At 35.0% G+C, this 24798-nt stretch overlaps 1 protein-coding gene across 1 annotated transcript; it reads right to left on the bottom strand.

The window, feature by feature from the left end:
• Positions 1–274: 274 nt before the first annotated feature.
• LOC128989248 (uncharacterized) lies at positions 275–16409 on the bottom strand. The gene is made up of 8 exons (XM_054411121.1): positions 16192–16409; positions 13488–13882; positions 9754–9869; positions 8347–8427; positions 6218–7436; positions 3186–5366; positions 2206–2367; positions 275–1572 (listed from the first exon to the last, which is right to left on the bottom strand). The coding sequence occupies exons 1-8, from the start codon at positions 16407–16409 to the stop codon at positions 275–277; spliced, it is 5670 nt and encodes a 1889-aa protein (XP_054267096.1).
• Between the last annotated feature and the right edge of the window lie 8389 nt (positions 16410–24798).

Here is a 24798-nt window from a genome sequence, read left to right as displayed (position 1 = left end):
TTGCTGTTTTTGATCTGCAAGCAAACATTGCTCACATAAGAATATAAGATTATTATATGAAAATGAAATATTCCCAAATATTTCAATACATTTAAAGTATCCCTAAAGAGCAGAGCAAGTAAAGAACTTCCCTGCATCTGATACAGTACAATGCATACCTTTAATAAAACGAACTATCAAAGAAAATGTTTACAACAAAACAAATGAAAAATAGTGCAAGAAAAATAGAATTTCATAATATAACAAAAGTTTTTTCTCAAATGCACGAACCACATCAATTAAAAACTTCGGTCCACACTACGTTGCGTGTGCGACCACCTGTTTCTGGCGGTACCACCACTTTCAATGCACTTCTACGCTTTACCCTTGAAAATGCAACGTATAGCATGCCATGCATGAATACAGGCGTTTGTAGCACGACGCCGACATATTTAAATGTTTGCCCTTGCGATTTATGTATTGTCATCGCAAAGGCTGGCCGAATAGGGAATTGGTGTCTTTGTAGTGAACACCCTAGCTGAGACTTGCATGAATCAAGGGTGATTCTCGGTATGTGCACGTCTCGGCCAGAGTGTTCACCAGTGATGATCTTGGCTTTTATTATGTTAGGACAGAGTGCTGTAACTATCAGTCTAGTGCCATTGCACAGACCCTCTGAGACGTCAAGGTTACGAAGGAGCATGATAATGGTATTACTTTTTAGTCTGAGCTGGTGTGGTGGTAGGTCTGAAATCTCGATAGAGTTTAGGAATTCTGGGGGGAACTTTAAGGCACCTTCTGGTTCATCTTTAATTGAATCGTAACTTTTATAAATGGTCTCGGTTCCAGGAATTAAATTGATAACGGTGTTGTTAATTGTGTCGACGTCCTTGTTTAGGGGTGCAAGAATTGCTCGATCCTTCATCTCCTCAAAGTTTCTGTCGGAGAGACATTCTCCATAGATCTCGTTAACGATGTCATTAGTATTAGTGATGATGTCATTAGGGAGTTCAATTTCACTATCAGCGTTGGTATCAAGCTCTCCATTTCCAAGTTTCAGTAGGTACCTAGCAAAGCACTCCTCTTCCGCATCAACTCTCATATTTTGTTCCAGAGAGAAAACCCTGAAGTACCTCCAGAGAACACTTTTCTTGATGGAAAGGTCTAGAAGTTCGGTACGATTTGCCCTTGGCTGGACCGGTAGACACTGTCGAAAATCTCCTCCTAAAATCATTATTTTCCCGCCAAATGGGGAGTTTCTGTCACCTAGATCACGAAGGAGCTCGTCCATACAGTCAAGTCCGTATTTAGGAAGCATTGGTGCTTCATCCATCATGAACATGTTGACTGCTTCCAATTCCTTGAATTTTGAAGATCCACGTTTGATTGATGATTTTGAATCATTAGTCAAAGGAACTTTAAGACCAAATGTCTTGTGGGTTGTGCGTCCTTCTGGCAGAAGTATGGATGCAATGCCTGTAAATGCCATGCATTTAACAATGATGTTTCGACTTTGGCAGAGGTGGTACAAGGTATTGTAGACAAATGTTTTCCCTGTACCTCCAGGTCCATCAAGGAAGAAACATTTTGGTCCTGAAAACAAATCAATTCATGTGTACTATCACAACATTATGTTTTGTTACTGTCAGGATTTAAAAACTGGTGACATTGTTTGAATAGTATAAAGAAAGATAGTATACAAAATTGAAGCTAAAAAATGAATTAAATCAGATGACATTGATTAAAAACAAAAATGTACAATTTACAGTTAACTTCATTATTATCCTAGCTTATATTATCCAAGTCTGCGGGTTTCTAAAAGCTGATGCAGTAGGGTTCTGTTTTTTTTTGTTCTTTTTTTTTGCAACAAATAATATGTGTTAACCATGTGTTTTATTTCAAAACTGAAACTGTATTTTGATAACTAACTATGTCATTTACTTGTAAATAAAAAAAGGCTTGACCATTATTTAAATAGTTTCAAAACATACTGTTCTAAATATTGAAGTAACCTCCCTATTATTCAAGGTTATTGGTATCCTACACGATTACTAGAAAAATACCCGGTATGGATCATAAACATCAACAAATGACGTTTTTGGCCCGAAAATAAACATTATTTAACATTGGTTAAATGGAATTGCTAAAACATATGTTCAATGCTATTAGTGGTATCCTAGGTATTCTCGCACCTGAATTTCTCAGTTTATTAACAGTGTACTGTACCTGAACTCTCATCATCAAGTGTTTGGATGACAGCATCAACAAATTCCTTCTGCTTATCATTGAGTTTGTTGTAGAGGCGATGGCCAATTGCATGAGATTGCCCAACGTTAAAAACCTCCTCATTCATCTCGAAGTCGTTAATATCATCCATTCCATAGTTCTCTACTCAAAAACGGAAGTTGCGTCCTAAAATAAGCACGTTTAAGTGTTAAGAATTTCTAAAAAGTGTCATTAAAGTTTTTGTAACACATCACAAATAACGATAAGTTAATAAAGCTGAAAGAATTTGGGTAAATAATTGGGAGTAATTATAGGTGATCAATCTCCACCCAAAGGCTCAAAATGTTTGTTATTAAGACGATTTATTTTGCTGGAAGATCCGCAATTATGTATGTTTCAAGGTCGATATCTCCCAAATTAAAGTACTGTTTACAACAATGGTTAGAATAATGTGTGTCATGAATGTATTATTCATGAGTGAATAATATGATTAAATGGGGTTTGTGCTCTCTTATTTAAAACACACACTAATTTCCAACCCTTTTTTTATATTAAATTAACATATTTTAGTTTAGTTTATAAAGACTGTTATACAAATATCTGCAAAGGTTTGGTTCTGAAATCATCTGTTTTTTTATAAATTTGTGATTAATAAATAATAGTAAGGACTGTATTAGACCATCTTTGTTAATTATTTTGAAATGACTTTTAAAGACATTAAAATAATTGAATATTGATATGGTATTATGTATGATATGTTGAAGGAATTCACTAAAGATTGATATTTAACTTTGGTAGACCAATAGACAACATTCATCGACCATCGGCATGGCTAACCTATTCGCTGTCAGTTTAAGAGAAAGATATTATCATTGAAAATAAAATATAAATAAATATATTACAAATTTTGAAGGGGTATACACCCAAAATAAACTTAATTTAAGTTTTGTAATAAGTAATATTTATAAGTTTATTATTACCTTCTGTAGCTTCAGTATTTAGCTTGTAAGCTATGATTCTATATGCTCTGTTGTAAGCATCTTCTAGAGGGGTTCCAGAAATCTCTGCTTCTCTAAGAAAATCTTCTGCCAACTCGTCCTTAAACATATCCCAGAGACGTTTAGGGTTTTCTGGTGATCCGAGAATCAAGATTTGACAAAAGAGTGTCCTCATGACACTCGGCATCTTTGACAAAGCGGATTCCCGCAGCCCATCAATCCATTGCTGGTCATCATATGTAAGGCCTTTTGCTAGGCATGCTTGTTTATAAGTGGAATAGGCAGTCCCATTTACAAATTTAAGGTCTTCAAAACTTTTGGCATCTTTGGTATGAAAGAGGAGCATTCTCAAGTGATAAAGTTCAGGTTGGGCCACCAAGTTCACGGTGTGGATCCTTCCAATAGTTTTTGAGCTTCGCTGTCGTACCACCCATTCACTTGTTTTGCCTAACCATTTGTACTTTTCTGGCATCTGCCAGTAGAAGTAGTAGATTACTTCATTCCCATTCTCTTCTTCTATGTGAAGCTTAGAGTTGTGTTTAAAGTACGCCTCTAAGGTGGACCCTTTCAGGCCAGTGTCCGCTACATCTTCTTGTGTCTGTTCCATGTTTCCCACACGGTACTGACCTTCTAGATGGATGTCCAAACGTTGCACCGAATGGCTTTTCCTTTGGATTTCATTTCCAGCCAGCCTCCAACATGCTTCAGGGGGCGAAATATAACGTGCCTCAACAAATGTTTCTGCTTCATTATACATTATTCGGGCCACATTTTCAACAATTTTTACATTTGCACAGTCATGCCCTTTATAAATGTATTTATAGAGGTACTTAACGGCTCTAACACTACCAACATACTCGATATTTATGTGACACATGTATTTCTTCAGTAAATAACCATTGTATGGAGCAACATGTCTATTGTCCCGTGTAACTTTTTGTCCATCACTGTTTTTGCGGTACACCGCATGGACGTGAGAAAATTCTGGGTTATTTGGATCCAGTTGTGGGTCATACCGTCTCTTGTAATTCGGTTTTTTGTTGTCAACAATTGACGTAAACTCTTGATAAGCTTTGGGGAATCCAAAGCGGCATTTAGGAGATCCACCCTTATTCTCCATACATGACGCAGACGGATTAAGTTCGCCACATGGATTGTGAATCATCCATTTGAGGACCAACTCCCTTAGAACTGGGTCATCATTAGGAATTTCTGCTGAAATGAAACTGTCTACTTCCTCTGGAGACCGGAGTTTGTCTTCATTAGCCATGATGACAAGAAGATGTAGGTGGGGTAATCCTCGTTTTTGGAATTCTATAGTGTAAACAAAAGCAGAAGACTTCCCAAAAATCTGTTTCTTACTTATATCTTCAACTATGCTGTCAAATTTCAATTTGGCTACCCTAGCCACAATGTCAGGTCTTTCCTGGGCGAACTGTTGAAGTTTAGAACCATCAGAGAGCTCAATACATGCAGCTTCTTTTAATTCTGGCCATGTTGGACTGCACGTTATTGTGATAAAAAAGTCTGGAGAGCCAAACCTTCGGACAATTGCCATAGCGTCTTCAAAGTGTTCGGTGAAATATCTAGTTGATCCGGGAAAAGATGATGGTAAAATCAATTTTTCAGCAACTGTAGCATTTTTCTTTTCAGCCAATTCATTTAGAAAATGTGTTACTCCTGCATACTGATCAGCTTGAAGTTTCTTTTGGTTATATTTGATCCACTGAATACGATCACGTTCAACACGGATGTATGTGTCCACGACGTACTGTTGAAACAGTCTACCACCAAAGTGGAGAGCATTAAATCCAATCGACCTTAGATCTAACCCCTCTAGCAATGGTTCAGGAGGAAGAGCCTTGGCTTGTTCTGGACGAAAGGCTAACCTGTATTGAGCCAACTCCATCCTCGTCATGTGTGCACGGCTTGCATAAGGCGTTTTAAGAGGAAGCCCTACAGTAAATCCAAAAGTTCCTTTTGGGTAGAGGAGAGGGTAGGTGAATGGTTCTACTCGGCTGTCAATGTTCTTGAGCGTTATTAAGTGTTTTCCTCGCTCCTTAATAACCATCTCATTTTCCGGGATGCTTTGGTCTGCATTTAATGTAATTACAGCAGCAACTTCATTATAAGTTGGCGAGTTGAATCGCCTGGGATCATCGCCTAAAAGTAAACATCATAAATTAATGATATGAAAAACAAAAAATCTTAACTTTAATCGTTATTTAGTTCTAAGAGAAAAATGACACAAAATGTACATTCCATATTTTTCTCTTACATAACTTTACTCTTGAAACATACCCGTATAGTTTTGCCAAAGTTTAAAGATTATTCATTTATAAAAATAAAAAAAGACTGAATTAATTGTAGAGTGTTCATTTAATCCAGTAAATGAATGATAGTATTTGACTACTCTTCAAAAATACAAATGTACGAAAATCCTCTTTTCAATAAAGTTGTTTTGATGAAATTATTGATTATAAAAACCACATTCAGAAAAAATGTCAAGTTTATAAATTGCGTTACGCTTAATAACAAAGTTTGGTATGTCAAAAAAATTAATGCCGCACTCTTAATTGTTCAAAGCTACTTTATTAATGATCATAGACAAATTAAACTGGTGCCATCTGAAAGAGCAGAGATTACAAGTTTTGTTTTTATTATTTTAACAGGCTGTTGTAGTCATTCTTACATGTAATATAGAGTAGCTACGGAGAAGAGAAGAGAAAGGAAATAAAAATGGCTACGGCGCGTTTGCTTTTGCTTATGTGGAAGTTTTCAGAGTTTAGTACTGAGATTACAGCAAAACGTTAGTTTTGGCGACCCTTTAATTAAATTTCCCTTCAGAGTAAATCACATTTATGGAGGAGTAACACGAGACATCTTACTTGATAAGTTTGTATAAGTTTTTATGTTTAGTTACTGTTTATTTTATATTTCTGATTTTATATTTTTGGAGCAACTACAAATAACATACAAAATAATTGTGATTAGAGAAAACAGTATTATTTTACCTGCACGTTCAGCAAACAGGAGGTGGACATGGGGTGGTTGGACACCAAGAGCTTCAGCACGTTGATTGTTTTCCTCAACTATCTCTCTCATCATCATAAAAGCCTGTGAAAATGGGTTTTGACTTCTCATGACCTCCTCTAAAATCTGTATTAGTTCTTGATTGACGCCTTGATTCATTGGTTCATTCATACGTTCTGCAACGGCTGTTTCCGGGTCAATGAAGTACATTTGGCCATATCTAGGTCTTTCCAAATCACCCTCACTGTTGCTGACTGGCTGAGCCGCCAAATTTAACTTGTGATACACTTGTCCACCAGCAGTAAATGTATAAATACCTTTACTATTGAAAGTCCTGTCATCAGCAACATTGAATGAAGAAAAAGCAAAACAGGCAGAAATATTTCGAATTTTATCGTGGAACTGTTTGGCTAGTCTGTGTTGTTTTGTGTACAGCAATGCCAATTCATTGGGAAACTCTGGCGCAGGTTGTTCAATGCGACCATGAAGGCAACAGTCACCAAACGAATTAGGGTGAATTCTGTTCTGCACTCTCTCTTTTAAAAAATGAACAGCACCACAATGAACACATGCAATGTCAAACATTCCCAAATTGCTGTACTCTACGAGGCTTGAGGCAGCAGCTTTATAGGATTGAAGTCGATTACGCTCAGAATTCTGTCGTATTTCAGCTGTACGACGACGCTGTTCTTCAAGACGTCGAACACGCTCGTCATCGTCTTCGGCGGCTCTGCGAATAGCGGCTGCTTGCCGCAGTTCTTCCAGCCGTCGAACACGCTCGTCTTCGTCCTCGGCGGCTCTGCGGATAGCAGCAGCTTGCCGCATTTCTTCCAGGCGTCGCACACGCTCGTCTTCTTCTTCGGCGGCTCTGCGGGTAGTGGCTGCTTGTCGGAGGTCTTCGAGGCGTCGCGCTCGCTTGTCCTCCTCCTCAGCAGCCCTGCGGTTGACGTCTCTTTGCCGCTGTTCTTCGAGGCGTCGTGCTCGCTTGTCCTCCTCCTCGGCAGCCCTGCGGTTGGTGTCTCTTTGTCGCTGTTCCTCAAGGCGAGTGGCACGAACCTGGCTGTCTTCTGACATTCTTCTTTGCTCAACATAATTTACCTTTTCTTCCACCATAGACTGACTTATTTGAGCACTTACATCTGAAATTATCTCCAGAGCCCTTATCTTCGCACATCTAATGGGTTTGTTGGAAGTCATCAGCTGTACAAATAAAAAATCTGTATCAAGGTTGCGTTAATTTGTAATACTGCAACATTTGTATCCTAGTATACTGAGAGTAAAAATTTTAGCATCACCTGGTCAATTTTAGAATATATTCCTGTCTACACTTAATGCGTTATACTCTTATCATACTCCAATACCAGAATAAGAATAACTAATCATCATGGAAAATAAAAATAAATGTATAACAATTTCAACAAACAATAACAGTAGCTCTATTTGTTTACTAGCAACAGTAAAGATTCATGAAAATATATGAGTATCCTCCTCCTAACCACCATCAACGGTTACTTTGGGCAAACGTTACCTTTTCTATTGCGGTCTTTGGGTAGGTACATAAGCAATTACACTATCCGAAAAATCGAGTACAGTAATGCAATTTTTCACCGTATACAATAACAATAATGACAGATTTTTTTGCGTGTTTAGATTATTTTTTTTTTCTGTTTGAACCAAATTCATACTTTTCTACAGTATACTTTCTACAGTAGTTAAATTATTATTTCAAATATGAATTAAGTTAACCACAAAAAGAACGGTTCAACTTTTTAAAATTATTTATTTGTACAGTACCGTAGCAATGCGGTTCAGGTATAGTTACTCATACTCACATTTTCATCTGATTGATCATTCAACACGCACAATCCATTTGTGACCTGAAATTTAAATATTTGTCTTTTATGCTTGTTGAAAAGGTAATTTTCATTGTAGGCCTATCTAAGTGTAAGCTATAATTTTTCAATGATCGTAAAATTGGTGACTGTTTACTTACTTTTTATTGGTTATTGGTACCTATTATTAATTTATCACAAAATAATATTTATAAACTAAATAAATTAATTGTTTTGAATAATTTTACATTACGGTTGAGATGATAATAAAAACTCACATTTTGTTCAGATTGAACTTCTAAGACACATACACCAGACCCCTCAGGTCCTTCAGGTTCAGGTTCAGGTTCTTTAGCAACCTGAAATAAAAAAAAATGTTTTATCAAAGGAAGTAAATTTAAGCTTCTTTCTAAGGGTCGTAAAAAATGGTAACTAACCCTATAGCGTACCTCTTCCTCCACATGCTACTTACTTACTTTCCGTGTCCAGAAATCAGCTATCGATATGGCTTTGACATTCGCTTGTAAAAGCTCATCTAATAAATGTGCAAGACTGGTCTAGGTGTGGACATCAGTAGATGGCCGGGATCCTGAACAACACCACACGCACACAAGACGTTTTCTTCGTCTTGTAAGAGACCCATTTCTGCATGTTTGTCTTGCATTTTGGTACCTCGACCCTGATTCGATCTAGAGTCTTCCACACCGTGTAATGAAGGCATCCACCAGGAGCCAGTTCCTCTCTGGCTGGTATGGGAGGGTTAGTCAACGTGGCCCCCCACCTTGCCACCCGATTGCTTGAGAGTGATCCATCCAGAACTCGTGTCCGTGATATGAAGCTCTTTTTGGACCGAAGTATGACACTAAGATATATGTGTGTAGGACAATGCTCAAGACGGTCTCCCCACTATGTCACATTCAACTTACGGCCTGCTTCTCTATTGTTTGGGTGAAAAAGGCACAAACTTTTCTACTTAAAACACTCTTGCTACTTCAATAGAACAAATTCCTGAATGATATTAGATTTTACAAATTTATAATTAGATGATAGGCCTAGCTCATACAAAACCATTCTTATCTACAGGTTTTGAAGTATTGAAAACTTTCCTTTAAATTCCTCATGAGCTTGCCTAACTACTTAAATTTATTAGAGAAACTGACATCATTATATTTATTTAACCATAATGACCGGTAAGTTGTGCAAAAGTTAAGAATTCAAATTTTTTAATTAAACAAATAAGTTTATTCCTTAGTTATCCTACCTTTATAGAATTGTTTTAATTCATCCTAAACGAAATATGTAACTATTTCAATGTTAATAATGATGTGTACAAAATTGGAAAAAACTCACATTTTCATCTAGTTTGGACTCTATAACGGTTAGGCTAACCGGGTGTCCATTAGCTTTGTAATTAAATAAAAAAGAATGTTATGTTCTTTGAATCATATACCGTAGGCCTATTTGATATCATATATAATGAGGTACTGGATCAGTTTTAATTAGTTTAATTTTTAACTACCAGTACCAATCATAAAAATTGTCATCCAACTTTTTAACGTGCCTCACACAATGAGCTATAGAGAAATATTCCAATTTATGTATTCGTGGTGTAAGCTAGTAATGACATACCACACGAATTTAATGTATGTAATTAAATTAATAAATGTATATATTTTATAACTTACCTGGTCTTCATCAGCTTTGTGACTTTTAAAGAAATTCCCCAACTTCTTCAAACCTTTATTTGGTGGTCGTCCTCTTTTCATGATGATATCAGATTTTTTGTTGAGTACATTTCCATCTAGTAACGATTTTTTGAGGCAAGATGTTTACAAACAAAACTCTATTGTTGATACGTTAATCACAAACATGTGACTTTTAACCACATGTGCATAATGCAAAGTTTTTATTTCAGTATTAGTTTTGCCATTTTTTTTAGTATTAGTTTTGCCATAACACATAAGACATAATACAATCCAATTGGATTGAGTCGACTCTAGATTTTAAACCAAGTTGGCCACAATAAGAATAAAATATATTCGACTTTTTTCGAGCTAGTGATATAGTAATACACTTTTTACGGTTCTAGAGTTGAGATATAGTTACCAAAGTATGCGCTTGCATAAAGCTCATACAATTGACATACCACTTTTCCATAATTTCATACTACATAAATATATATATACTACCCTTCTCTTAGCATTTAAGCATTGATAGAACATGATAAAACACAGTCCCTTAGTAGATTTCCCATCCTTGTGGAACAGCTTAAGCCAATTTTATTGTTAGTTCTGTCCGGTTTTCTGTAGATGTCGTGTTTTGTTTACAATTTGTTTCTTGTTATTTCAGTCATTTAAACTCTCGTTTAGCCAAATCAAGCTATCTAATCATGAACATCAACTCGTCCCCTAGCTATATAACCTAAAAGTGAGACGCAAATAATGAGAAACTAACCCTAAAATAATAGAAACAAATTGTAAACAAAAACGACATCTACAGAAAACCGGACAGAACTATCAATAAAATTGGCTTCAGCTGTTCCATAAGGATGGGAAATCTACCCGTAGCATTTAAGTATTTTAGATACATTAATCCAACTGCAGCAGCTACACTCCGCACTGCTAGCCTTTACTACAAACATTGTAGGCCTATCCAGTAATCTTCAGTATAATCTTTGCTTAATAGTAACAACTGATGTTTTTGCTTTTGTACTGTATTTTGTAATTTCTAGTATACTGTGGGTAGATGCCTTAATGAACACATGTTTTAACTTACAAGAATTTTGTTTACTTTTCCCTTGTTATTTAATTCTTCCAACGTTCCAACATGGTTACTTAGCAACCCATATAAGACTAATGTTAAAAAAATGTGACTTTCAGTTTCATTTTTCTACGTAATTAGATTTTTGTTGGCAACTGTAACTGTAGTAAACTTGTTTTTAGGCCAAAATTAATCTATTTACAACATTTGAAGAAAATCGTCGGAGCCGTTTTCGAGATCTTGGTACAAGCAAGCATACATACATACAAACATTGCTTGTATTAGAGTATAGGATAGGATACTCAAAATGTGGAGGAAGAAGCAAATTAATACTTAAGGGTGATCTAAACTATGAATCCGCTAAACGTTTAAATAGACCTATTATGTAGAACTATAGTCAATCACGCCTTTAGGAGGAATACCACCACATAAACTTACACTAAAAGTAGTTTCTATTTTCATGTTGGCCAGAAACAAACTAGGGTCAAGTTTAGTCTATGGGATGAATTTACACTAATTTTGTTAACCTTTACAAAATCATTATAGAATTAGAAATAATAACTGGGCCGGCTGAGGGTTGGTTACCTCCCGCTATCTCCGCGTACCGATATCTCCGTGTCCCGTCATCTCCGAATTTCAGAGTGACCCTTTATAATCCTCGGTCACTACCTGCGTTAAGACTTTCCGCGAGGGCGAAGCCCCGCCTCCCTTAAACCCCGCCCACCACCACCCCTTCTTAGCCACTACCTGATACCATTGTCATACACCCCTTCATTCATAAGTTAAACCATGGATAAAACATACTCCCTTAGTAGATTTCCCATCCTTGTGGAACAGCTGAAGACAATGTTAACGTTAGTTCTGTCCGGTGTACTGTAGATGTTGTGTTTTGTTTACAATTTGTTTCTTGTTATTTTAGTCATTTAAAACCCCGTTTAACAATAACACATACTCTAGTTATATGGCCAAACAGTAAAGCACAAACCATGAAATTCACTCTAAAATAATAGAAACACAATTTCGTCGAAGCTAGCCACCAGTGTCGCATTACATGAACTAGACACGAAAAACGAGCTTCAAAATTTACAATGAGATGGGAAGTATACTTGTATTGGTTAGTCTATGGTTAAACATTTAAGAAGTGTATAGTCAATTCGTTAACCCAATATTGGTATTTTTATAAGTAAAAAGAGGAGTCGGCTTGTTTGTATATTGTTAGGCAGTAAAAACTGAGACGCTAGATATACATATAGAATTTCATAACAATAATTTTCATTACTAAAAGACTTATAAGGTTTGTAAACACAACTCTGTAGCAACATATTGAATCTTATTACTAAATGCTCAATGCACATTCATTTATCATTTTGGTTTGATTACAATTGTTTAACTATGGTATAATATACCAGAAAAGTTTGATCACTGTTTTTTCGTGTATGGAGTAGGTTTATACACCATCGATTTCGTGATAACCAATGTCAGAGATTTTGAAATAACTTAAGTTTTAATTTATAGTTTGTTTACTTTTTCTCTGAGTTTATATTTTGATCCTGCCAAATAATTTATAGCAAATATAGAAGAGTTTTTATAAAAATCAATAAGTACAATTGAGATCTGCCTGTATAATTCGCATGGTAAGTGTGTGTAACTGTTTTTAGAATAGATTTCGAGACCTACATATTCTCTAAATCATTCTTTAGAACAACTAGTACTCTAATATTTTAAAACGTAAAAATGAACCTTTTAGTTTGGTATCTTTTTTTATTTAAATCGAAAGTGTAATAATATTCAAATATGTCTCAAATAACACCAGTACAAAGGGAAAAAATCATAATAAAACAAACAAACAAAAAGTTGCATTTACATATATTGAGAAAAACCAAAAGATCTAACGTACACAGCAAAATGATACATACAAAAGAAAAGATAAGAACAAAATAATCTCAGATCGAAAAATAAACTTTGTGAACAAACAATACATAATACATACAACCATTGACTATTGATTGAAGTTTAAATAACACAGGTACAAGGAAAAACCCCTATAAAAACAGACAAAAACTAAAAATCACATTTATATGTTCAGTAAAACAAAAAGAATCTTAGGTCTGAAAGAAACATAATGATGTATACAAAAGAATGTTGGATATAAAAGTAAGAATAGTAAACAAACAACACAACAATAGGCACATACAACAAACGCACTACATACATACATACACACACATACATTCACACATACATACATAAATACATATACAAATGCTATAATCATAAATACATAGTACATTGTGAAGTCTAAAATAACACCGGTACAAAGGAAAAACATCTATTAAAAGCAAAAAAAAACTAAAAGTCGCATTTTTATATGTTGAGAAAGACAACTACAAGAAACATAATGACATAAAAAAGTAAAAAAAGACCAAAAGAATCTTAGATCTAAAAGGAACATAGTGAACAAACAATACAACAATAGGTACATACATAACAAACCTACACACACACATACATACATAACATACACAATAAACATACTCATACACATACATACATACTAACGATACAATGTGAAGAAATATACATTTCTTGTTCTGGTTTTCTACTTCTTAGTCCATTTTGATAACGTAGGACAAATGTTCTAAAAACATCCTTATATTGCCATCCGCATCGTACCTTTGCGTTATTCTCTTTATCCTCTCGTCGATGGAGCGGTACTTTCTCCTCCTCTTTGTACCCTCCAACCCCAAAAACATTCTCTCGATTTTGATGTCAGCCCATTCGGCCTCTTTCTTTAGTCCCATCACTAAATCCCTGATACGAGGATGCGGCCTCATCGCGTGATTTAGTTTTGAATTCCAGCCTTCCACTGGATTGTTGGTGCGGTGACGCCTTCCATGACAATTCCACATCTCGATTGGGATGCTGGGATTGTCAAGCCATTGCTCAACGAAGTAGTCCATGTACTCTTGGAGATGTCCTGGAGCTTGGCTGTAGATTTCCAACCACCCCTCTTCAACGTCGTCAGGCTTGAGAAACGCGAGGGCCACGCACATTCTAAAAGAAAAAAAACCCTTTTTTATATTAAACGTGTCATAATTCAATCAACATTCAATATCTTATATTATACTAGCAGAGTAAAGGTCCTTCGTCCGGTCGTTAGTTTATAAGTCAGTATATGTAGTCAGGCTATGTACTGTATAGTGGTGTTAGTCTACGTGTGTATGTTACTAAATCACGTAACACTACTGAATCGACTGGGATTCAATAAAAATAATTTATAAATAAAAATACTTTTTAAAAATGCCACGTTTTTAAACGCACTAAAAAGTATAAAATAATTTATAAAATGTTGAGAGAATAAATATTTGTAAGATTTAAAACGAAAAACGTGGGGCGCATGCTGATTTACAATTAACTTCACCTATTGAACTATTATGATCCATTGCATGCGCCCCACGTTTTTCGTTTGAAATCTTACAAGTATTTATTCTCTCAACATTTTATAAATTATTTTATACTTTTTAGTGCGTTTAAAAACGTGGCATTTTTAAAAAGTATTTTATTTATAAATTGTTATCTAGTTTTCAGTCTTTAATGTGTAAATATGTTAATAGTTATTTGTGCAACTAGTGAGAAAAGTGAGCAATTGTACTTTGAACTCGAGTTGCACATTATACTTTTCCTACAGTGGTTCCATAAAACAAATAAATTGGTGAAGAAACATAACCTATTTTTGCACAGAAGTGAACTTTTAATATAACATTTAACGTGAAGTGACAAATACAACAGCACAACAGCTGACCAGCTGATTTACAGCCAGTGCTGCCAACGTATTTCGCGCGCATACGACGTTGCCTGCATGCGCGCTCACTAATTCGTGCCTTCACGTTGCAAATCTGGAGTGAGACAAAGTAATTAGAGTGAGACAATGTTAACATTGTCTCACTGATGAGCGAATTGGCCACTTTGCTTTCTCAAATCAGTGAGAGAACATGTACATTGTTAGGTAACTGTAGGAAAATCTATTTTATATAGCCTCTTAATACATAACCAAACCCAAAACCTTATTTTCTGTAATCAGATGTTTTATCTATACTTTGAAATGATTGTTTATTTTAAGAATATATCGGGAGCAGAACCTGTACCTCTTAACCTCTGCTCTTCTAACTGTCAAATTTAAGTGTTTACAGCTGACTTAAAATAATTTATATGTTTACATTCTTTTCAATGTAAACATGGAAAATTGGGAAGCCAAAAGGGCGTAGCCCAAAGGAAATATGAAAATTAAATGATATAATATTGTATTGTCATCCATTTGTGAGCTATGTTTCAAGTTTAAAGTCTCTAGCTCATCGGGAAGTATCAAAATTTGGAAGAAAGCGATTTAATAAAAACAAGCCCATGGGGCGTAGCCCAAGGGAAATATGAAAATTAAATTATATAATATTGCATTGTCTTCCATTTGTGAGCTATGTTTCAAGTTTCAAGTCTCTAGCTCATCAGGAAGTTAGTATAAAATCGATTTCAAAATTTGTACTTGTCAAAATTTGTATTTTCAATGGAAATGTTATAATGTTTACATTAATTGAATAATTAATTATCATATGTTTTCGTTCATAATATTAATATTTTAACATATTTTTGGATTAGGGCACATACCTTTAAAAGTAAAATATCGCTTTCTTATCAATGATATAATTTTATATTTTTGCCAAATCAAGATAAGTATTTTTCACTACATTTAAAATGTTGGTTAATTTTAAATCAATTAATTAATGTTGGTTAATTTTCCCTGAATTTTATGAAATTTATTTTTCATTTGATATGTCACAAGGGGTACCATGCTACATATTTAAAAAAATTAAGTTTTGGGCAGGGGGGAAAGGGGAATGAATGTGAATGTAACGTTGAATTCAAGAAAATTGGGCCCCTACGTCAATAGATGATTCCCGCAAACTGCATATTTCTATCTATTGCGGATTTACATAAATAAAGATGCAAGTTAAAAAAAAACATACTGTATATATATATATGTGTGTGTGTGTGTGTGTGTGTGTGTGTGTGTGTGTGTGTGTGTGTGTGTGTGTGTGTGTGTGTCTGTTAGCACGATAACTCGAGCAACAATGATCCGATTTTGAAGTAATTTTAAAGACAAAACTCCAATATAACGTGAGCGAAGACGTGGCCAAAAGCTAGTTATGCAGTAATTTAATTTACCAACACTTGTTTGGAAACCTGTAAAGATTAGCTTGTAAACTTGTTGGTAGAATGGCAAATATATATTTTTAGGAGTCCTCATATTAATGATAGAATAGTAAGAGAGTAAAAGTGAATAGTAAAAGGTCAGGACTCTATGCACTCACCTTACACACTGCCTCACGTCCGCATTGTTCTTGTATTGGTTCACCAGTCCTAACTCTTGGATCTTCCTCCAGTTGCACTGGGCAAAGTGGAATAAGCATCCATGAAGTGTTGCATTCTCAAATTCTTCACGTATTGCTGCTATTGCTCCCGCTTCAAAATCCAGTGAAATTGTTGCAGGATCCCACGTAGGCACAGCAGTTTTTATTAATTTGAGCATTCTTGTGTACGTTTCCTTTGTTTTGCCTGGTAGAAGAGCGAAAAGCACTGGCGCAACGTTCGTCTCTTCTTCCGTACTGCCTAGGTCCGCATGGATGGAGTAGATTTGCTTGAATTGTTTTGAACAGCTTTTAAAGGTTCCATCGAAAAAAAAGTGTTGCATGAATGCAGGGTATCTCTTCCTTGTTGGCTAGCAAAAATGATGATTCTGTCCCCTTGGGAGTCATCTGCTAAGAGGAATGTTGTCCCATCAGCCATGGATAAAGTTGCAGGGTCTAGGTTGATGTCTTCTCTCCTGGCAGGTTCAGCTTGACCACCCTTCGACTCATTCCGCGCTCTATGTAATGCCGTTTTTAAGTTGCACAACTGCGGAACTCGAGTTACAAACTCATACCCAGCTTGTTGGAGAGGTTGAAATTCTTCTTTGTATATCTGAAAAAAAATTTTATAGAAGTAACGGAAATGGTGAAATTGTGAATTTTTTTAGGTAATGCGAGGGATAAACCCCATTCCACGGTCTGACCGTGCTGGTTCGTGAACAAGATTTGATAAGTTAGGTTATACAATCGAACCAAATTGCATCGAAATCAGGTCCGTGTTTACGGTGTTATTGTTTGGAGCATTTAATAAACTGATATTTGACGTAAGGAATTACATTTCCTAAAACTTTTACATTTGAATATAAAATTATCTGTTTAGCAGAATAATTTATATAATTAAGAAATCGTAAAAAGTAGGTACAGGTTTTAAAGAAACTCTCCACTAACGCTGAAGTTTAAAAACTGTAAACAAACAACTAAACTAATCTTTCTGAAATTTTTATGGCTTATTGGTAGGTTTATTGTTATTATTTTCACGCATTTTCAAAATGTTATTCACAATATTTTGTATGATGCTGTTAATTTTTAAAACGTATGCTAAAATCGGTAATAAGACGCCACATACTTCGTTCAAAAAACTGAACGTGTTTGTCGTGTTTGTCGAGACACAAGAAATAACAGCGATAAGTCAGATTTTAAATGCGTTTGATTAAAAAATATAGGTGGTTCAACACACGGGTAAAAAACCCGATGGTATTTTGAACGAAGTTTGTAGCGTCTTACTGCCGATTTTAGCAGACATTGAGAATGCGTGAAAATGATAACAATAAACCTACCAATAAGCCATAAAAATTTCAGAAAGATTAGTTTAGTGGTTTGTTTACGATTAATTTTTAAACTTCAGCGTTAGAGGAGAGTTTCTTTAAAACCTGCACTTTTTACGATTCTTCATTTATGTAAATTATACTGCTAACCAGTTAATTTTTTACTGTCACCATGTTAAACTAGCTTATATTTAGTTTATGTTTCAACAAAATAAGATAATCCATCTCAGACATATTTGAACTCAAACTCGAGTGCACATATTTATTTCGCCGGCATTAGTCTGCAAGTTTGCTGCGGCGGGGGTATTTACTATCAGAATCAGAATCAGAATCAGAATATGTTTACTATATGATTACTATATGTTTACTATGTTATTATACGTAATTTTTTTTCTAGCAACCCCTTGCATTTTGATACTATCGTGTAAACCCACATTTATTGGAATGAGTTCGCGAACCAGCATAGTCGGACTATAGGAACGGTAGTTTGTATGGGGTACAAATCAGGTTTTCTCGATTTAACCCTAAAAACTTAAAGAAAATTGCAATTCCTTTCCAATATATTTTGTAGACCTTACAAAACAAATAATTTAGTATATTTCAGCGTTGTTGTATGCCTAACGCTTCCGAAAAAATTCTAAAAAAGTGTAAAATTTAACTTTTTTATGCTATTTGAGTAAAAACTAATCAACTTGCGATATTAACTTTTTTTTAATAATGTTTATAAAAGTGTATTGTGTTTCTATGTTTGGTTTCCCAAAGGATAATGTCTGAGCAAAGAGTAGCCTATTAATACTTCTTAGTGGATTACTGATCAAGTCAATAACTTGGATAAAATGAACTAATATTATGTATGTGAAAGTTTATAGTTTACCAATAACGTTAAAACTACTTTACCAATTAGGGTGATTTTTGCCATGAGTAGTGGCAAACATGCAGACTAAGCGAATTTCCATTTATCTTATTGGATTTTCAATGTAATATATTTATATAGCCTAACATTAGGTTGAAGAGGTACCTTCGATTGCTGCTACAGGAAGGGTAGTTAAGTGTGTTTTTAGTAAAATATGAATAGCTTAGTATAAAATAAATAAATTTGTCAAGTAAAATCAACATCACATAAGAGGGAATGAGAGATATGCCAAATTTCAGCCTAATCCGACCAGTAGTTAATGCGTGATTTGTAAATCCAATGATACATACCACAACCATATAACCTAAGGGGGTATGTTTTATCAATAGTACTCAACCTAACCATTTTAGCAAAAATGTAATTTTAATTCAAAATACAGTATATGTAATAAAGTATTTAGTATGCATGTCAAAGTTTTGATTATGTCAATAACGTCAAAAATACTTGTCCAATAAAGCTCTTTCTTTATTCTTTTTTTATTTAGATACTTAATACTGTACTGTGACTATACTGTGACCTAGACATAAATTTCGAAATCACTTTAGTATAATAAAGTTATTTTCCAGGGTACTAACATAGAGTATGGTATCATTTTATTAATGAGGAATGAAGAAGTAGCCCTAAGCAATGAAAATACAGTTTAACGGCTCCCCTTGAATCCAAGTGAGATATCTGTTTCGCCAAAATATATTATACAATATAAATTATATTTAACGTATTGTTTACATACCTGAGCAATTGTTGCGTTATCGTCTTCCCGAGCCCTCTTCTTGGCGTTAGCTATTGCTTTGGTCACTTCCAACTTGGCCACGTCTGGAACACATTGATGTTCCTCTTCTCTCAACACTTGGTCTTCCTTCACTACAACTTTTCCGCGGCACGACTTTTCTTTAACGCACCACCAAACCACTTCCCCCGACTTGTTCTCACGTTTCTTGTAATACCTATAACCATTGTGGATTAGGTTTCGCGCACCTTTTTTACCCGTCGTGAACTCCATGTCGATGTTTAAGCGTCAACAGATCACTCGAAAATGACACTTATGCTAAAGGCTACTCAAAAAGTAAATAACATGCAACTACCCTTTCCGGGAAAGGAGGAAGTCTATGGAATTCATCCCCCGAGATTTCGTGCAGGTCTTAATGCATTCCTAAAAACCCATACCACTGGACGCTTCTTGGCCTTTCCAGGTCAACACCCCTCATAATATTCCAATGCCACCCTCTTTTGTGTCGTTGGTTATAGGACATGGGCAATGGGTAAATGATATAACTCACAAATGAATAAACTATAAAAATAATATTACAGTTATTTTATATCGTCATATATAGTTCGCTAAACGTAAGCTACCTCTAGAGTATTACTTAAGTGGATGCACCCTTTACCCTTTACTATCCAAACTATGCATGTTAGATATTATTTGAACCATTTTTCCTTGGATTACCAGATAGTAACTGGTTGAAATCTCCTCCAAACAATAATATTTTTCCGCCAATTCGAACTCATCATAGTAATTACTTAATGAAAAAATATAGATTGCCAGTATGAATCCATTTCATCTTTATTCCAAAAGTATTTCCTAAGAATAGACGTTAAGGTTATTCACAGAACGATTGTAATCGAAATTTAGTATAACATCATATATATTAAAACGTGACAGGGTTTTTTTTAAATTTTTTATTACATGATTCTGAATAACCACTTAACGGATTTTCAAGAGTTTTGTGTTGAAAGAAAGATCATTTTGAGAACTAGGGAATGTCGAAGCAATAATGTTAGTTTAGGAATTCCGTTTTTTACAAATTAAGTTTTAATTTTTTTAAAGTCTAGCAGCCGACGCTAACATTCTAGACTAAAGCTTTTGCTATAATACCATTTGCTTAACGTAGCAGCTGTAAACATTCAGTGTTTTTTACACATATTCAGCATTTGGATAAATACCCCCGCCGCAGCAAACCTGCCGACTAAGCGACTTTCCATTTGTCTGAATTGATTTTCAATTAAATATATTTAAACAACATTAGGTTTAACGAGTACCTAGGTTTGCTGCTACAAGGAAACTAATAAAGTGTGTTTTTTAGAAAATTATTGATAGCTTAGTAAAAAGTAAATAAAATTGCCAAGTTTTATCAAAATATATCCATAAACAAGCAAACTACAACATTTTACAATATTCTCCATAAGAATAACATGGGAATTTTAAATTTACAATTTCTTTAATTTTCTCCGTTACCATATTGTCTTGAAAGCGTTTTCTTTACAATACATTTTGAACTGCTTAAACTATTTGCTTGGATTAGGAATAGAAATATTGATAAACTATATACAGTTTTAGTGGACTACTCGATTAGGAGGGGCCAACAGGTCGTATTCCTTCGAATTCTGAATAAAATGGGTACAACTCTCATTGCTATAAAATTACTGTTGAAAAGTGATTGTAACTTAAAACAACAGAAAATAGGATTTGTCAAAAAGGCTTGTTCTGATTAAAATCAGCTTTTATCGTCCATATTATTGTAAACATAATAGTGTAACCCCCATTGCTGTAAATATTACGGTTAAAAAGCTATTATAACTTTGTTTTTTTTATTACCAGGAGTCGCAGACAAAGCTTGTGGTACTTATTGAGCCGCACACGGAATTATAATTTTTCAAGGGGGGAGGGGAGGTAATAAGGAGGCGGGGCTTCGCAGCCGTGGATGCAATGACAGCTACCAATGCAGGCAGTGACAGGGGATTATAAGGGTCACTCAAGAATTTGGAGATAGCGGGACAGATTTGGGCTCGGGGATTTCGGTACGCGGAGATAGCGGGAGCACACGGGCTGATTTAGCGGGTTTTACCAAGAACTAAACTTATCTCAATGCACCGGTGTGCAGGGATATATGGACACGGTTCTGAGTTTGTGTAAATCGTTTAAATATTACAATAATTTGATGTACAGTTGAGCTTTTTAGGGACCTATGTCCCTACAAGCCACTAGTATAGTATTAGTTACATAATATCACAATTCGTCAGTGTAGTCAGTACCTGACCAGCGGATACATGAATGTTGAAGTGGCTTTAACAATGCACTTTGAATGCCTTTGACAACGTTTTGAGTGGTTGTAATTGTAATATCACTAATACCAACAGTCCTGTGGGGTAATCGTAAAAGCTGTGGTGCGGTCATGTACAATCTGGGGGCGTCAACACCGCTGAATAAATTGTCAGTAGTACACAATTGAGCTTTCTGCGTCAACAGAGTCAACATGTGAAATTAATTCGATTATCAACCGATATTTTTCGTTAGATAGCTCTGTGGTAAAAAAAATTACCAAATAACTGGAGATCTTTTAAATACTTAAATACTTTTGAAATACTTTTTATTAAAATGGCAACCATACAAAGTAGGTATTTTAAGCCAAGGATGAATGGATATGAGTGTAGTGAATGGCGCGATCTTGTAGTCTTGTTAGTGACTAAAGGCCGACATATTCCTTAGACACAGCTGTTAATTAATAGCCCATACAGCTAATCTATATATTTAATACACAGTTGTAACACTGTTTTCTCAGTAATTACTGGACCGATCTACAAGATTTATGTCTCAAATTAAAGGGGATAGTGTGTAGATTTGCCGAACTTCCTTAAAATTTACGTTTTTTCTAAGGGCTACGACCTACAGCCCTTTAAAGGTCGAGTCAATACAATTCTTATTGAAGAATATAATACACAGTTTATAAATTATTCGTCAGCTGTTTAATGTTTGTCAGACATTTGTTATTATTTTTATAACCTCACTTTCAGTATGCAATTATTAAACTTGGAGTTTCTGTTTATAAACACACGATTTTGATCAAGGAAAGTGTATTTGTTAACTTATTTTTGAAACGTTTTAGTTTTCCTGCAAAGTTATCTGAAGGAAAGTGGTAATTGAGTTTATGTTTGAGTATGGAATGTGAAATAATACCCATAGTCGGGAACTTATTGTTTTTATCAATATAATTTATTCTCTACGGCCACCAGAATAATCATGGGGAAATCCGCTTGCAAGTTGTACATATAATTGCTAATGAGTGGGAAACATACAAACATTTTATAGTAGGTGACGAATCTTACTCAAGATCAGTGTTAGACGGTCAGTGGTATCAAACTTTACCTTCTCGAGATGGCGAGTACGCTGGGATACGTGGAACTACAATATATCAGTGATTTTTTTTTTCAAGTACACAGGGAAGTTGCTTGAGAAACTGTGACTTACCATTCGGTTCTGGCGAAGAAGTATGTATGTGACTTGATGTTTAATGGCAATGTTGACTCGGGTTATTGTAGCGTTATAAAACTTTATCATTAACCCCAGGGTGTGAAAAGTACAAAAAGAAAAAGAAAAGGTAATCATTAACCGGGCGTAAGGAGACATACAGAACGAAAAAAAATTAGAGAACCATCGAACTAAAAAGGTAAAGAGCAGTGTTGGTGTTAAATGTACTCTGGAAGTCCCTACAAAAAAATACCAACTCTTTTGAATTGGGGTCGTTAGATTGGATTTGTCACTAGGCTACTTCAAATCTATGAATTTCGAGTCAGAACAGACTAACTGGGACACAAAAATGTTTTAGTTTTCCTGCAAAGTGATCTGAAGGAAAGTGGTAATTGAGTTTAAGTTTGAGTATGGAATGTAAAATAATACCCATAGTAGGGGACGGAAACTTATTATTTTGATCAATATAATTTATTCTCTATAGCCACCAGAACAATCATAGGGAAATCCGCTTGCAAGTTGTACAGATAATTGCTATTGATTGGTAAACATACAAACATTTTATCGTAAGTGATTAATCTTACTCAAGATCAGTGTTCGACGTCCAAATTTTACCTTCTCGAGATGGCGAGTACGCTGGGATATTTGAAACTACAATTTATTAGTGAACTAGGCCTATACACTAACTATATTTGTTCGAGTAGGCCTACACAGGGAAGTTGCTTGAGAAACTGTGACTTGATTTCGGTTCTGGCGAAGAAGTATCTGACTTGATGTTTAGTGGCAATGTTGACTCGGGTCATCATAGCGTTATAAAACTTTATCATTAACCCCAGGATGTGAAAAGTACAAAAAGAAAAAGAAAAGGTAATCATTAACCGGGCGTAAAGGGACATACAGAACAAAAAAAAAAACATGTAGAGAACCATCGAACTAAAAAAGTAAAGAGCAGTGATGGTGTTAAATGTGCTCTGGAAGTCCCTTCTAAAAATTCCATTTTTTAATTGGGGTCGTTTAGATTGGATTTGTCAGTACTGCAAATCTATGAATTTTGAGTCACAACCGACTAACTGGGACACAAATATATTTTTTCCATATATTGTCACAAGGGGAAGGTAAAATGAACACCTTATCAACATTTTGAATTTAGGCTATGGAAAATCTTATCAACAGCGACTATAAAAAAAGTATTAAGGGTCAAAAGAGACAAAAAACTATTTGAGTAAAATATAATACAAATCTGCATTTGAAATGGCCAGTTTTAAGTCTCACTTGAATCAACATCTTTCTGGTAGTAGTAGTCTACACAGTTTTAAAATCCACTCCTTTTCCTTCAAATTGGACCGTTAATACCCTCTAACATTGAACAAAGTATGCCCAACTTTATATATACGACGTAAACACAGCTTATACTCACAGTATGGGTCAAAGATTCGTGAAATGCGACCAACTGCTGATGCGTGATTTACATGTAGGCTAAGTGACTATCTTTATTCCATACAACAAATGTAATGAAAAAAAAACAACGACGAATATAGGAATATACTTGAGCAAATTATCTTAATATCATAAATAGCTGCTTATTAGGTTATCAGCATTGCCCAGTTCGTATACTATTTATTTTTCAAATGAAACTCGAATTAATATAAAACATTCATTTGGTTAAAATAATATATCGGTTTGATTAACATAAAATAGTTTATACAGGCAAACTATCAGTTCTATTTCATGTAAAAAATTAAACAACCCCTAAATAAAATACAAAGCTAAACAGTATTTGTTAATTATTATTTCTTTTATTGCTGACAATATTCCCGTGGCGGTTAACTAGTAGCAATTAAAGGACCTACAATTTAAAGTGGAATCCGAACCAGATTTTTGCATTGGTATTAACAAATTGGTCTGATTATCAGGATAGTACTGCGGATAGTCGTAGTACTCACTAGTGCGGACGTTAATCCACACCAGGGAGTATCGCATCCACAGTGCATGCCTATAAATATCCACAATTCGTGACGTCCTAGTTCAGTAGCTGGATTACAGGACGACGCGATGGCTTCCCAGTGATGGTCCCAGATCGCAAATAATCC

This window comes from Macrosteles quadrilineatus, unplaced genomic scaffold (genome assembly GCF_028750875.1).
Source record: "Macrosteles quadrilineatus isolate MER2022 unplaced genomic scaffold, UCM_ALF_1.0 Scaffold_3__2_contigs__length_128488019, whole genome shotgun sequence".
Classification (NCBI taxonomy): Eukaryota; Metazoa; Arthropoda; class Insecta; order Hemiptera; family Cicadellidae; genus Macrosteles; species Macrosteles quadrilineatus.
The sequence above is the reverse complement of the archived record's forward strand: the minus strand, read 5'-3'. Positions and strand labels throughout refer to the sequence as shown.